The following is a 15,317-nucleotide window of genomic DNA, read 5'->3' on the forward strand; positions in this document are numbered from 1 at the left end:
TTTTGATTTTGTTTTGTTTGATTTTCTGAAACATAAAATGCTGCCCTGAAAATCATGTGTTTTTGAGTTTGTGTTCTGACGGCCTCCGTGCTGCCGGATTTTGGGGGGGAAATACAGGATCCTCCAGCACAGAGGCGTTTAAGATTTGCAACTAGCAATGCAATTTTTTCTAAATATGAGGATATTTACCTTTATTAAGAAATTATACTAAACAATGGTGTCCTTGATCATTTTATGTTCCCATACTCCTTTGGGCTCTATTTTGATTCTGTGTGGTGGTAAACGAAGATCATTACAAACAAAAACTGTAATTTTGTTATCTTTGATTCAATGGAATTTCTTTACTTAAAAAAAAATAAAAGGCTAAAACTGTAGCATGGCTGTGTGTCCTTTGCACAATAAGAGTTTCTGTCTAAAAGGGTTCTTCCTGGGGCTCCTGGGTGGCTCAGTCGGTTGAGTCCAACTCTTGATTTCGGCTCAGGTCATGATCTCATGGTTGGTGGAATCGAGCCCCAAGTCGGGCTGTGCCCTGATAACACGGAGCCTCCTTGGGATTCTCTGTCTCTCTCTGTCTCTCTGCCCTTCCCCTGCCTTATGCGCATGCACGTGCATACATTCTCTCTTTCTCTCTCAGAATAAGTAAATAAACGTCAAATAAATGGATGGATGGATGGATGGATGGATGGATTCTTCTGGTGCCTTCGCCAAATGTGAACTTGAAGGAAATGGGCAAAACGCCGAGTTCTTATCACAAGTGCTTTTCACCCAGCCTTGCAAACAAACACCAAAGAAATGACCAACCCCAGCCTTTCTGAGCAAGAAGGCCTGGGCATGAGATACCAACACTGTAATCACTTGCTGTCTAGAGTGACCCTTGTAGACACAATGTAAGGGGACATGTAAATGGTGGGTCCCACACATGATTTGTATGCTTTTCTCACAGTGTTCTTTGAAAAGACTGAGTGAGGGGCACCTGGGTGGCTCAGTCGGTTAAGCATCTGACTCTGGGTGGTTCAGGTCATGATCTCACACTCTCTCGTGAGACCGAGCCCGGCGTCAGGCTCTGCACTGACAGTGTGGAGCCTGCTTGGGACTCTTTCTCCCTCTTTCTCTGCCCATCCCTACCCCCCCCCCCAAGTAAATAAACTATGAAAGAAGAGGAAGGAAGGAAGGAAGGAAGGAAGGAAGGAAGGAAGGAAGGAAAGATTGCATGCATGAACATCACCTAAATTAAGATGATACTGGGTTAACTGATTGGTGGCAGTGGTTTCTTCTCCTTTGTATCTGAATCCAAGCTAAGGGTCTTCAGGGCCAGGGACTGGCCCCACCAGGAGAGTTGTGCCAGTCCACACCCTCCCAGTTTTCTTCCCTCCTCGGCTGTGCAAAACCTTTGACCGGCAAGGTGGGGTAGGGAGTGTTGGTTTTGGAGGATGTGCAGTCACATGACCGGAGAATGCCCAATTCCAGGTTTCAGAGCGTGTCCCTCCCTAGTAAGCAAGATTCCCCCACTTCCTTACACCCACAAAATAGCCAGATTATTGTGATCCAAGAAAACCAACTCGCAAAGAATACTGCCTATGAAAAGTACCATATGGAAGAGGTTTCCGGTCCAGGGTGTCAGGTTGGTTGATGCCGACAACTTCCCAGTGTGATCGGCACGTGGCTGAGCCTCTCCGGAGGCAGCCCTTTGGATTTGTGCTCGGTGACATTTACCTACAATCACTCGCCCATCCCAGTGGTGCTATTTTTTATGATACTTTTTGTTAACAGGCCCCTCTGCCCCAGCCCTGTTAGGGAGTACTTTCCCAGGGCAAGGACCAAACACCTAACTGGATGGTTCTCTGTACGTATGCCAGCCTTCCTCCTCATTTCTCTCTTGGGGATCCCCCTTAGAGGTTATCAGTATCTGAGCGGTTGGGAAGACATTACAGGCAGTTTGGCCTTGAACCGACGAATCTCTCCCCAAAGGGAATAAGTTAAATCCCCCTCACCTTGTGGCTGTGTGCACCCAGAACTTCATTTTGATTCATGCTTTTTCTACCCCCTTTAGAAATACCCGGCGGGGCGCCTGGGTGGCTCAGTGGGTTACGCATCGACTTACCCTCAGGTCATGATCTCACAGTTTGTGGGTTCGAGCCCCGCCTCAGGCTCGGTGCTGGCAGCTCAGAGCCTGGAGCCCACTTCGGATTCTGTGTCTCCCTCTCTCTCTGCCCCTCCCCTGCTTGCACTCTGTGTCTGTCTCTCTCAAAAATAAGCAAACGGTAAAAAAAAATTTTAAGAAATAACCAGCATCTCTACTGAAAACAGTTTGGTTTCCTCCTAAGGTTACCTCTGATGATGGTGACACTGACCTGGGATAAATCAAGTTCTAATTTCATTGTTCCTATTTCCTTCCTACCCATACTTCCCCCACCCCCAGAAATAAAACATCTGATGCGAAGTGTGAGCAGTGATGGGGCCAAATGGATTTGGAGCCAGAGTTACTGGTTAAGGCCCCATCCTAGCCACTTCCTGGCTCTCTGATCCTGAGCAAGATTTAACCTCAGGTTTTTGGGGGAAGGGGGGAGGTTTGCCTGTAAGATGGGAATACTTACAAGAATGCCTATCTCTGGATATTGAGAGGATCAAATAAAAGAATATTTTTCAAAGTGCTAGTGTTATTTTGGGGCAGTGGTCTGGCTTTGTCTCCTTGGTTCCCATTCACACATCACCTCCTGGGACAGTGTAGAAACCAGACGAAAAGAATGTACGACTCCAGCTGGGATGTCTTAACTGCTTGGCCCACTGGGAAAGCTGAGCTGGGCCTGGAAACGGTTTTTAAAAACATTCCCGGGCCTGGCGGTCATCATCAAACCCTGATCCGCATCTGTTCCTGCCTTTGGATGGTCACCTTGGGAACGCAAGTGCACCCGCCCACACACTTCCTGCCTGAAGGCCGGGCAGCCTCTGGGCACAGCCCCCAGGGAGGAAATTGCTCTGATTCTGGGCCGGATAGCCACCATGAGCTGCTGCCTTCCCACAGGGGCGTTTTGCAGCCCTGCTCCTCTGTCCTCCCCGCTCAGGAAAGAAGAGCCAAGTGCAAAGTTCGCGTACAAATCCTTAGATATTAAAACTTGCCGGGGTGAATTCCTCCATATCCTCACCTCCTCCGTATGTCGGCACACAGGCCTTGGAGCCATGTGCGTTTGAGCCACCTGGGAAGCCTGGAGAGCTCTTCGTGCCCAGGCCACACCCCAGACCAAGCACATCAGAGTCTCTGGGGATGGGGCCCAGGCCTGGAAGTTTCAAAGCTGCCCAGGTAACTCCAGCCTGCAGGGATCTCATTAAAACTTAGATTCTAATTCAGCAGATCCGAGGTGAGGGAGGCCTAAGATTCTGCACGGCTAGCAAGCTCCCAAGTGGCACAGACACCACCCTGGCGGGACCCCACTTTAAGTAGTGAGGGTCCTGAGGATCCTGTGAGCTTCCAGACCCAGCAACACCAGAGCCACGCCCACCACAGTAAGTGGGATGAAAGATGGTCCAGTTCACCCCTCAGGTGCCTCTTCAGCCCTTTTCCTGGCTAGTTTAAGACCCATGCATCCCTCTTCCGGCAGGCTTTGCATGCATCCCTCTTCCCGCAGGCTTTGCCGACCGCCAGGTGGCATTGGATTCCTCCAGCATCCCCCTAGGTAAACCAGAGACTGAGCGGTGTAGCCAGTCTCGTTCAAGGCTCTCTGAAGCTGGTGGCCCATTTCCCTACTGAGGCCTCCACCCACACCTTAACAAATTGCCGCCATCTGCTGACAATATTCCCCGAAGACCCGCGTGAGGATGGCAGAAGTGCATGGTTGGGACTTGGAAAACCCTCGCTTTGTTCGAGTTACTTCTAGGTGGCATGATTCCTGCCTCATCCCAGGTGTCTCCGGAAAGAAAGCTGTTGAGGGCAGCAAGTGGCTAGCATAAAATTCAGGTTTCATCGTCCCCCGTTCCATACTTGGTGGTTTTCAAGAGAGTATTTTATTCTCTCTTTCCCTCTCATGGCTGTGGCGGTGGTGGCCGCATATAGGAAACCAGCATACAAGCGGCTGGGATTTTGCGAGGCTGAACATTAACCTTTATGGTCCTCAGACACATTCTCCCAAAAGTGGCACCACCTTCCTGGACAAAGGTCTGGCCCAGCTGCCCACCTCTCTTTCCTGTGGGGGGTGGTCTCTGTGCCTGGAGAGGCAGTAGTACCAGGACAAGACCAGCAGGGGGCGATGCCAGCCCACAGTCGGAGCTCACTCACTGGGTCCCAACCACACAGCCTTCCTTGTCAGAGCCCAGCCCCGAGTTAAGGCGCTAGCCCTGCTGACCGCAGCGGAGACCCCAATGATCCATTTGGATCTTAGTTGAGAACTAATGCTGCCCCAAGAGCTTCCTGGTCAGCATCTGCTTGTCGGTTTTCTCCACATCCTGATCTCATTTGTAAATTACAGCCCTTACTAATCAGAGGGTGGGCCTGGGCCGCGTCTACAAGGGCTTCTTGCAACTGGGGGCCAAGGGAAAGATAGGAGTCACGCAAGAGGGATCAGCCTCTGTTTCCCTCAGATTTGGGATACAACTCTTTCACAAAAGAATTCAAAGTATATCTTGAAAGCTTTAAAAATGTCTTTAACTCCGCCTCAGCCCCTCCCCCACTCTACCAACACCTCTACCCTACCGTCGCCAGTGCCCCCCATCCTGGCCAATGCAAGTTTCCGTTCTCTTATCACTTGACTCCTCAGCACCAACGCACCGTGGTTCATGCCCTCATTCTTGAAATACTTTCGCAGCTCTAGATGTCCTAGGAGATCCCTTGGGGTACAACCAGAGCAGCTCCACTCTTTCCAGCTCAAATACGAGAGTCATGTGAAAGATTTGATGTGGAAAGGGGGACCCTCGCCTTTCAAAGGGTTTTTGAAGAGTTTGCAAAAAAGGGTTTGGGGAAAATCCTCCCTGGTCAAGCCTCCCACCCCTCCACCCACGATAATTTGCTGTGGTTCCTCCTCCAGCTCAGAAGTCTTAGGTAAATATCATTTATGACCATGGATTGTCGACTGTGAACATTATAAAGAAGGAAGTTACTGGGGTGATGAACATAAACTGCAAACCCTAGAAATGAAAGAAGGAGTATAAGAAATAAATGCATATATATGTACATTCACATATACGTGTACATGTATATACATACCCACACCGGAAAACAAGAACAAGGATTCTCAGTGGATCAGAAAAATTCCTGGAGCGGGAAGCCTGGGGGGCTCAGTCAGTTAAGCATCCGACTTCAGCCGAGGTCATGATCTCACAGTTCATGGGTTCAAGCCCACGTCGGGCTCTGTGCTGACAGCTCAGAGCCTGGAACCTGCTTCTGATTCTGTGTCTCCCTCTCTCTCTGCTCCTCCTCCACTCGCTCTCAGTCTCTCTCTCTCAAAATAAACATTTAAAAAAATGCATTTTAAAAAAAGCTTTAAAAAATAAAAAGAAATAAAAAGAAAAATTCCTGGAGCGAAAGCAGATGGGACTGGATTGAACCGGCAGCCCAGTAAATAGCTGAAGGTCCTTTCCCAAAAAGTGGGTTCAGTACCAAGGGTGCTTCATGCCCACAAGGAGGGGCAAGAGTGGAAAAGCCCTGGGATGATCACTGGGGTCACTCCGGGGGGCAGGGGGCAGCTGGGCCAGCCAACCCTCACCCACCACACTGGCTAAACCATGGGAACAAGCATCTGTCTACAGGAACAAGGAACATCAGTGGAGGATCTCGGGAGGAGTTATCGGTGACCGCACGCCCGGTGTCCAGCAGCCAGTCCTTCTCCAAGAGGGAGCAGCACGCTCAGCAGACGGGGGGCCTCTAACGGGGAGTCTCATTGGTAGAAATGAACACGCTTGGGGCGCCTTGGTGGCTCAGTCAGTTAAGTGTCTGACTTCTGCTCAGGTCATCATCTCACCGTTTGTGAGTTCAAGCCCGGCCTTGGGCTCTGCGCTGACAGCTCGGAGCCTGCTTGAGATTTTCTCGCGCGCGCGCTCTCTCTCTCTCCCTACCCGACTTGCCTGCGTGTGCACTCTCTCTCTCTCTCTCTCTCAAAATAAAGAAACTTTAAGAAAAAAGAAATGAGCACGCTCAAAAATCACCACTTGAGGAAGGCTAACTTTACAGATGGAAAGCATTTGCATGCGTCAAAAGATGCACAGCTGGAAAATGAAAGTGTATCACGGTAGAGTGCCTCAGGCTGCAAAGAACTTTCACCGATGAACATTAGGACAAGAGTACTCAGAGATATCATCTATACATGGTTGTTTTTTTTTTTTTTTTTTTTTGAGAGAGAGAGAGTGAGAGCGAGCATGTGCACGCAGGAATGGCAGAGACCACAGTCAGCACGGAGCCTGACTCAGGGCTCGAACTCACGAACCTCGAGATCATGACCTGAGCGGAAGGCAGACACTTAACCTACTGAGCCACCCAGGTGCCCCAGAGACTGGTAGTTTTACCTACATGTACAGATGACGGGGCACCTGGGTGACTCAGTCGTTTAAGGGACTGCCTTCGGCTCAGGCCATGGTCTCGCCGTTCACGAGTTCGAGCTCCCAGCTGGGCTCTGTGCTGACAGTGTGGAGCCTGGAACCTGCTTTGGATTCTGTGTCTCCCTCTCTCTCTGCCCCTCCCCTGCTCATTCTCTCTCTCTCTTTTAATGTTATTTAATGTTAAATAAACATTAAAAACACACACACACACACACAAAAACCTACCAGTATAGGCAAGGGGGCTAGAGGAGAGAGCCTTTGGTGGGGAGACCCCAAACAGGAGGAGACACAACCGTCACTCTGGAAGGGGATCCAAGTTCTGGACCATCACGGCACGCGTCACACTGCCCCCGACTGAGGGGACCAGGCTACCACAAAATGGAGCCACTTCGAAGCTGCTTCCACAGAAATCCCAGAATCCCATATGGAAACCCCCTCACCTGCCTACCAGTCACCAAAATTGCATGTTTGCCAGATAATTTTATATCCCCCACTCTTTTATCCTTTAATTAAATTTATTTATTTATTTATTTATTTATTTAGGCAGGGGAGAGACCTATAAATCAGCCTCTTTGCCTGTTTTCACAGACCCTGAGAGGCAACACTGCTAGAAAGGAAATCATCGAGAGGCTTAATTAGAAGAGTCTTTGAAACTCAACCCCGAGCAAGTCACTGTCCTGAGCTTCAGAGGCTGTGGGAATATAACTGCCCCCAATTCTTCTTGTCCAAGGGAACTCCCCCTGCTTTATCGTCCCTGAACTTGGGAGGAGGGTGACACCTGAACTCATCCAAGCACAGGGAGGAGCAGAGGAACCACCTCAGGCAGCCCTTTTCCCAACCTCCTGGGGCCAGGACGGCCGAGGAGAGCCCGGGATGCTAACTACAGGTTGCACAGCCGGAGACGTCAGTCCTCAGAAGGCTGTGTTGTCGGCTTGAGGCCGGGGGCCAAAGAGCTGCTCAGCGACCGCCTTGCCATCATACTTGGGCAATGTGCCCCCAAAGTCGGCGGGCAGGATGTCCTCATCGATCTCCTGGAAGAAGCCAGAGAGGTCATCTCCATGGACAAAGACCTGCAGGGAAGCAGGGGAGACAGAGCTGAGTAGGGGGGGGTACCCTAAGGCCGGGGGACGGAGGGGAGGAAAGGGACAGGAGGAGAAAGGCACAGCGTGCCCTCCCTGCCTGGTGGTGTCCTCCTCCACGATGTGCTGTCACTCAGCTCAGGACCATGGCACGGAGTCTGAGGAGGGCTCCCGTGGGGTCCCCTCCACCTCCTCCCACCGTCGTCCCCCTTGTCCAGTGAACTCTCTCCTGCTACCAACAGCACCACCACGCGCTCACGCGCTCACCAGATAAGCACTGGGCACCCTCCCCGTGTGGCCCCGTGCCCTCACCCTTTCCAGCAGCTTGCTCTTCAAGAAGGGCTTGACCATGTTGTAGGTCGTGGTGAAGTACCACGGCTGGTGGATGAAGTGGACGGCTTTAAACCGGGCTGGGAAGGAGTCCTGCAGAGGCAGAGAGCGCCCCACCCATGGCCGCGGGGCCCTCAGAGGCTCCCAGGCACTCCCCCTCTGCCTCTCCCCATGGCTGGAGGACAGACCTGCCTCACCACATAGTTTGCCCCGAAGGACACAGCCCACCAAAGGTTCCATCCCCGGGCCAGCAATCGGGGGAACCTTGGCTTCGCCGGGGGTCCAAACTGCAGGGAGAAAGCCCCGGAGGCCAGGCACCCCCGCCCTCTCCCTGCTGATGCACCGAACCTTGCCGTTATTTGGTGGAATAAAGAAACGAGGGGCACCTGGATGGTTCAGTCGGGGAAGCATCTGACTTCGGCTCAAGTCATGATCTTACAGTTCGTGAGTTCAAGCCCCGCGTCGGGCTCTGTGCTGACAGGCTGGAGCCTGCTTCAGATTCTGGGTCTCCCTCTCTCCCTGCCCCTCCCCTGCTCATGCTCTCTCTCTCTCTCTCTCTCAAAAAAATAAACATAAAAAAATTTTTTTTTAATGAAATGGTTTTTAGGTGACCTGAGTTTTTTCACACCCGTTAGCCTGCTGAGCGGCCTGGAAACTATTATAAACCCCAGGGACACTACTGTCATGTCTCACTATCCTTCAGCGTGCCCCCCAGACCCCCATCTCCCACCCCTCCTTTCCCACATACACATAAAGCATAAAGCAGATTAGGGTTAGCTCTGAGAAAGGACTTCTGACATGTCAGCATATACTGGACCGAGTTGTCGGGGACATTAGTGATAATCCATTTCTTGGGACAAAGTCACGTTCAAAGAGAGGCAGTGTGACATATGTGGATGGAGAACGGGATTCTAGGTCAGACGGTGTAGGTTCAAGTCTGACCTCTGCCACTTTAGGGTTTTACGACCTTGAGAAGTCACTCGACCCTCTGAGCCCCAGTTCTGAGGTCTGTAAAATGAAATGGGGAAGAGGGGAGGGACTGTTCTCAAGGAGTTAAGGAATTAACGAGCATGCGTGGCTCACTGCTGGTCACCATGCAAGCGCTCGTGGCTGCCATCGCTCATTAGGGAGCTAGGTGGTCCTCCTTTTAGGTCCTTGCCCGCACGGTTAAACCAGGAGACTGGGCCCAGCCTCCCAGCCTCCTGCCCTGTGAGAGGCTCCCACGGGACAGAGCTCTGAGGCCCCACCTGGAGCATGTCCACCATCTTCCTGAGATCAGAAGCCCGGAGTCCGGCAGCCTGCTGCATGGTAAAGCCCTTGAAGTTCTCAACAATGCAGAAGCCATTAATTTGAGTCTCCTCATTTTCTAGCAGCTTCTCCAGGATGAAACAATATGCCTGCAAGATCTTAGACATAGAATGAAAAGGCTGTAAAACCCAACCTCAAAGATAATTAAGGCTTAAGGTCCTGAGGGGGAGAGCTAACCGGCGCATCCCTTACTGGAGGTAATTTGTCACAGGCTTTAAACTGGAACATTCCACCTCCGTGGCTGTGTCCCAAGAAAATAACCTTGAACGTCATATCCATGGTTAGATGCTAGGGTGTTTATCCCTGTACCCTTACAAGGGTAGAAACACTGGAAACAACCTAAATGTCCAACAATAAAGGACTGGTGAAGTTATGGTACGTTCATGCCATGAAATATTCTGGAGCAGTTAAAATTATATACATATGAATTATAGAGCAAAATATTCATTCATGATGTATTATTGTAGAGTGTGATCCCATTTTTATAGGAAAAAATATGTGTACGTGTGCATGTGTATGTGTGTTTCTAGAAAAAGTGGATTGGAAGGATGTCAATGATAGAAATCTCTGGGTGGTAAATCATGGATGATTTTTAATTTCTGTTTTTTTTGCATTTTCCAAAATGCAGATATCATTTATATAATAAGAAAAAAGTATTCTTTAGTCTTTTTAAAGATTTTCTTTTTTCTTTTAAATGTTTTATTTATTTTTGAGAGAGAGAGGGAGAGAGAATGTGAGTGGGGGAAGGGCAGAGAGATAGGGGGACAGAGAATCCAAAGTGGGCTCTGTGCTGAGAGCAGACAGCCCAATAGGGGCTCAAGCTCAGAAATCGTGAGATCATGACCTGAGGCAAAGTCAGATGTTTAACTGACTGAGGTTAAACATCTCAGTGCCCCCTTTAAGATTTTATTTTTAAGTGATCTCTACAACCAACACGGGGCTCAAACTCACAACCCTGAGATCAAGAGTCACATACTCTACCGATTAAGCCAGCTGGGTACCCCAAGAAGAAATATTTTTGGCAGCTCTTTTTGCCCATGGGTCCTGTCCCCTCCCCCACCGTGCTTTAATAAAATCACCTTTTTACACCAAAAAAGAAAGAAAGAAAGAAAGAAAGAAAGAAAGAAGAGAACTATTTTAAAGTCTTTTACACACACACACACACACACACACACACACACACTCAGTCCTAAAGGCAGTATCTTAATTGATGTAAAACACCATAGGTATCCCTGATAAGATCAGGGACAAGATAAGCACTTCACCTCTACCACCATTTAACTCTCTGTTACAGGCGTTAGCCAATGCAACAAAGTTAAAAAAAAAAAAAAAAATCAGAGGCATAAGTAGAAAAGGGAAAGAAAAACTATCATCTCTATTTACAATAATATGACAGCATTCTTAGAAAACCCGAGAGAATCAATTCTAAAATTAACATAAGTAACAAAAAGAATTCAGAACATAAAATTAATATACTAAAACAATAATTCTCATATATACAAACAATAACCAATCGGAAGATATAATGGCAGAAAAAGCCCCATTTACAGCAACACTTAAAACAAATTTAATGAGGGGCTCCTGGGTAGCCCAGTCAGTTGGGTGTCCAACTCTTGATTTCAGCTCAGGTCACACGCGATCCCACAGTCGTTAAGATCGAGCCCCGTGCTGGGTGTAGAGATTACTTAAAAATAAAACCTTAAACACACACACACACACACACACACACACACACAAATACAGTGTGGTCTTGGAGCATGAATAGACAGAAACCAATGACACAGAATATAAGTCCAGAAATAGACCCAAATATATATGAAAATATAGACTGACAAAGATCTCAAATCATTGGGAAAAAAGATGAACTCAAGAAATGATGTCAGGACAGCTAGACAGCATCTTCTTTTTTTTTTTTTTTTTTTTTGAGAGAGAGAGAGAGAGAATGGAAGGGGGGGGGGGGGAGAGAGAGGGAGACACAGAATCGGAAGCAGGCTCCAGGCTCTGAGCCATCAGCCCAGAGCCTGATGCGGGGCTCGAACTCACGGACCGCGAGATCGTGACCTGAGCCGAAGTCGGACGCTTAACCGACTGAGCCACCCAGGCGCCCCTAGACAGCATCTTCTAAAGTGAGTATGTACAATTTTTTTAAGGCTTGGGGGCACATGTCTCCCAAGACAAACCCTAATTCACCCACCTAGGGTAGCTCTCTTAAGGGCTTGACAAGCAAAATCACACACATATATATATAAATGCAGAAACCAAAAAATACAAAAACACTAATTCAAAGGGATACACGCACCACTATGTTTATTGCATTATGTACAATAACCAAACTATGGAGGCAGCCTAAGTGTCCGTCGATGGATGAATGGATAAAGATGTGGTGTCTATATAATGGAATATTACCCATTCATAAAAAAAGAACGAAATCTTATCACATGCAACAACATGGTTGGAAACACAGAGTATTACGCTAAGTAAGTCAGAGAAAGACAAATACCAGACAATCTCACTCATAGGTGGAACTGAAGAAACAAAACAAATGAGCAAAGGGGAAAAAAGAGGGGGGGGGGGCAAACCAAGAAACAGACTCTTCACTGCTGGTCACCAGAGGGGGAGGTGGGAGGGGATGGGTGATTTAAGGGATAGCGATTAAAGAGCACACTTATCATGATGAAAAAAATAACATATCATGATTTTAAAAAGGAAATTAAAAAAAAAAGCATATTCTCCAAGTCATACGGGGAAATAAATAAATACATGCAGAGACCTCAGGCTGGTCATTAGGTTGAAACCTGCGCTTTCCAGAATCTCTCCCAGTCCACAGTCCATTAATCCCTGTTGTGTGTGTCACCCCCAGCCTTCAGCGTTTGGCAGGGCTGACCCACAGCTGTCACCCCCACGTGGCAGGAACGCCAGGGGGCAGTCATGTATGGGCCAGTAGACCCCTCCTGGGAGGCTACTAGGTTTTCCAGCTGCAGTGGCACACCCCAGGAATTCTCCCCTGCCCAGAAAAAGGCCGGCCTTTCCCCCTCCCCAACAGACCCTAGCCCCCTGGGGAGCCAGGAATGAGGGTCCAGAAGAGGCCAGGTTTGAGGGAGGGGAACCCAGCCCAGGGGATGGGAGGGAGCCAGGCGAGCCCCCACTGACCTCATCGAAGGTGATTTCTTCACTGTCCCAGTTCTCGATGTTGAAGAGCATGACCACTCGGCCATATTTGTCCCGACTGGAGAGGACACCAGGGTAGCCAGCCTCCACGGTGCAGCGCACGGCCTCCAGGGACAGGCTATCAAAGAGCTCAGGGTACTGCAGCCGGAAGTTCACATAGCCTGGCGGAGGGAGAGCAGAAGAGCCCCTCAGGAAGCCTGCCCATCTGGGACTGGCACAGAAAGATTCCAGAGGCCTGGACTCCTGCCCGGCTCCTCAACGTGCATCCTGTGTGTTGATGCAGGATCCTCAACCTTTTGAGTCCCTTGTGGAGGAAAACATTGGCCTATCTCACCAAACTGCTGCAGTAACCAAGCAAGATTCTAGGTATGAACACCATTTGTAAACCGTGCAAGCGTGATGTATAATCTTAAACCTGAAGACGACTATTACGTTTGTGATTTCCTCTTGCCCACGGGCAGAGGGACAGATTTTCCAGGTGGGCACAGGGTTAGCTGAGTAGGGATGGGGAAAAGACCCCAAGAGAAAACCTCAACCCCGAGCAGAATGCAAAGGACCTTCCAGATTCCAGAAGCACTTCCACCCCCCACAAACCCCACCGTCACCCACCCTGAACAAGTCCGTGGTTTGTCTCTACCACTGAACCCTGGGAGGCCAGGCCCGGGGAGGTGTTTGGGCAGCATTTGCCTAGGGAATGCCCCTGGCCCCCTCACCGGTCCTACAGTCCTACGGCATTCTGGGTACATCCCCAAGGCCTCCCCTCTCTGCCCTATTGCTCCTCCCCCAAGTTATCTCCTTTCCCATGTTCTTCAAAAGTCCCCTTTGCACTGGAGCCTTCCTGGTCGCTTTACCTAAAACTTCAACCCCTCAGTTCTTTATATCCACTTCCTTTCTTTTTCCTCATTATCCCTTCTTACACAGTCTATGTAATTTTCTCTCTCTGGTTTGTGATTTCCACCAATAGAGCATGAAGTCCAGGAAGGCAGACGTCTTGTCTGCTTTGTTCTCTGCTGCATCCTTTGGCCTAAAAGAGTGGTTCGCAGGGGCACCTGGATGGCTCAGTCGGTCAAGCGTCCAACTTGGGCTCAGGTCATGATCTCACTGTTCAAGAGTTCAAGCCCCGTGTCCGGCTCTGTGCTGACGGCTTGGAGCCTGGAGCCTGCTTCGCATTCTGTGTCTCCCTCTCTCTCTGCCCCCCATCCTCAGACTCTGTCCCTCTCTCAAAAATAACATTAAAATTTTTTTTAATTTAATAAGTAAGAGTGGTCGGCACATCACGGGAGGGAATTAACATCCGGGGAAGGAGAAGGAAGAAAAGGAGAATCGGTGGCCTGCGGGAGGACCTGCTAGATACCCCTTCTCTCCACCAGCACTGAGGATTTCATTTCCTTGGGAAACTCGTCTTCGGCCAGCCAGCAGGGCCGGGGCCGCCCTGTCCTCAGGGCTCCTTCCCAGGGCTGGTACCATCCCCAGTTCCACTCTGCACACATAGCCACCTTTCCTGCCGCCCCCCAGAGCCCACGCCTAGGCTGGAGTAGCGGTGAGGGGAACGCGCTCCTGCCTGGCCCGCAATCGGGGCGACTCAGGTCTATCGAGTGAGTCCCAGAACTGGGAGAGAGGAGCCGGCTCTCTGGGCACGCGGTGCGGCCACACTCATTCATTGCTGTCGGAGCTGAAAGGGATCTCGGCGGCCACTTAGTTCACACACCCATTTTGCGGGTAAGGATAAGGAGGCTCGGGGAGGCTGACTCTCACAGGGCAGGAAAGGGAGGGGGGATGGAGGGGGCAGCCTCCTCAGCGCCTGGGTGAGAGCCAACACCAGCCTCCCCACCTCCCCGCTGCAGGCCGTCCCTCCCGCGCGGGCTCACCTCGGAGCAGCTCGTAGGCGCGCCCCACGTGGAACTTGCGCGCGCGGATGAAGCGCATGAAGAAGGCGCTGTCCCTCCCTTGCACCCTCTCGGCCACCGCCCGGGCCAGCTCCTGCCCAGACGCCGCCTCCGCCTGCACCAGCTCCTGCAGCTCTCGAACCACGTCCTCCCGGGTCTCCTCCCTCTCATTCAGCTCGTCCTTGGCCTGGAACAGGGTGGGGTGGAGGCGGCGAGTCACACATCGGCGCAAGGCGCGCACGTGGGGGCTGCCCTACCGGTGCCAGACTGGCAGAGGGACGGAGGGGTTGTCGCTGGGGCCGTCGCTCCCCTGCCCCCCAAGAGCGGCCCATTACAGTCGCAGAAAATCGGGTCAAACTGCGCCTCCTGGGTTTGTTGGCAGGAGACCGCCAAAGGTGCAAACGTTTCTAATGACGCTTCTTGGAACCTTCACACAGCACTCTGCTAAATACCTCGGGCCACAACAAGTCACCAGAAAGTGGGTATTCTAGCACCATGCCTCAGGAGGAGCCAGCTGAGGCCCATAGAGGTGAAGGTCATCCAGGCAGGAGGGGGTGGAGCTGAGACTCCCACTGGGCTGGCAGCTCCCCAGGCTTAATTCTCATCTCAAAGACAAAGGTACCGGCAGATAGCAGCCCGCCCCCTCCTTGCCCCCGCGGAGCCTCACTCTCCTCCCCTAGGCTGCGCCTGGAAAGCTCTTCAGCGTGCCTCCTCCGGCAGCTCTGTCCTTGGACAGCAAGAGCAAGGGGAAGGCAAAGGAGGGGGGACTCCGATCTCGGGGAGCTCATCTCCCTTGAGGTGTCCAGGGGCAGCAGCAGAGATGGAAGCAGGAGCCCAGGCTCAGCTCAGCTCCAGGACAGCTGGGCCACTCTCCACTGAGCACGGTCTGATGCGCTCTGAGCTGCTCCAACAACCTTCTCATAAGGTAAGACCCGGAGAGGGAAAGCAACTTGCTCGAGGTCACACAGCAAGTTGCAAGTAGGTCTGATTCTAGAACCCAGGCCTCTCGGCTATCAGGTGGGGG

The 15,317-nt window shown here is 50.9% G+C and overlaps 3 protein-coding genes across 4 annotated transcripts in view; 2 read left to right on the top strand and 1 right to left on the bottom strand.

Moving 5' to 3' along the window:
- Positions 1–7,148, top strand: part of ABHD2 (abhydrolase domain containing 2, acylglycerol lipase) — a 112,707-nt gene extending 105,559 nt beyond the window's left edge. Inside the window, exon 11 of the mRNA XM_049614271.1 lies at positions 7,111–7,148. Coding sequence (XP_049470228.1) covers positions 7,111–7,133 — 23 coding nt within the window. The 3' untranslated portion in view covers positions 7,134–7,148. The remainder of the gene's footprint in view (positions 1–7,110) is intronic.
- A 94-nt stretch (positions 7,149–7,242) lies between these two features.
- RLBP1 (retinaldehyde binding protein 1) lies at positions 7,243–14,790 on the bottom strand. The gene is made up of 6 exons (XM_049614178.1): positions 14,746–14,790; positions 14,276–14,546; positions 12,390–12,661; positions 9,179–9,337; positions 7,914–8,024; positions 7,243–7,592 (listed from the first exon to the last, which is right to left on the bottom strand). The coding sequence occupies exons 1-6, from the start codon at positions 14,788–14,790 to the stop codon at positions 7,434–7,436; spliced, it is 1,017 nt and encodes a 338-aa protein (XP_049470135.1). The 3' UTR covers positions 7,243–7,433.
- A 192-nt stretch (positions 14,791–14,982) lies between these two features.
- FANCI (FA complementation group I) overlaps positions 14,983–15,317 on the top strand; it is a 102,734-nt gene continuing 102,399 nt past the window's right edge. For both annotated transcript variants that reach the window (XM_049614260.1, XM_049614261.1), the window contains exon 1: positions 14,983–15,218. In XM_049614260.1, the coding sequence (XP_049470217.1) occupies positions 15,114–15,218 (105 nt within the window). In that variant the 5' untranslated portion in view covers positions 14,983–15,113. The remainder of the gene's footprint in view (positions 15,219–15,317) is intronic.

The sequence above is a fragment of the Panthera uncia genome, assembly GCF_023721935.1.
Source record: "Panthera uncia isolate 11264 chromosome B3 unlocalized genomic scaffold, Puncia_PCG_1.0 HiC_scaffold_2, whole genome shotgun sequence".
Lineage (NCBI taxonomy): Eukaryota > Metazoa > Chordata > Mammalia > Carnivora > Felidae > Panthera > Panthera uncia.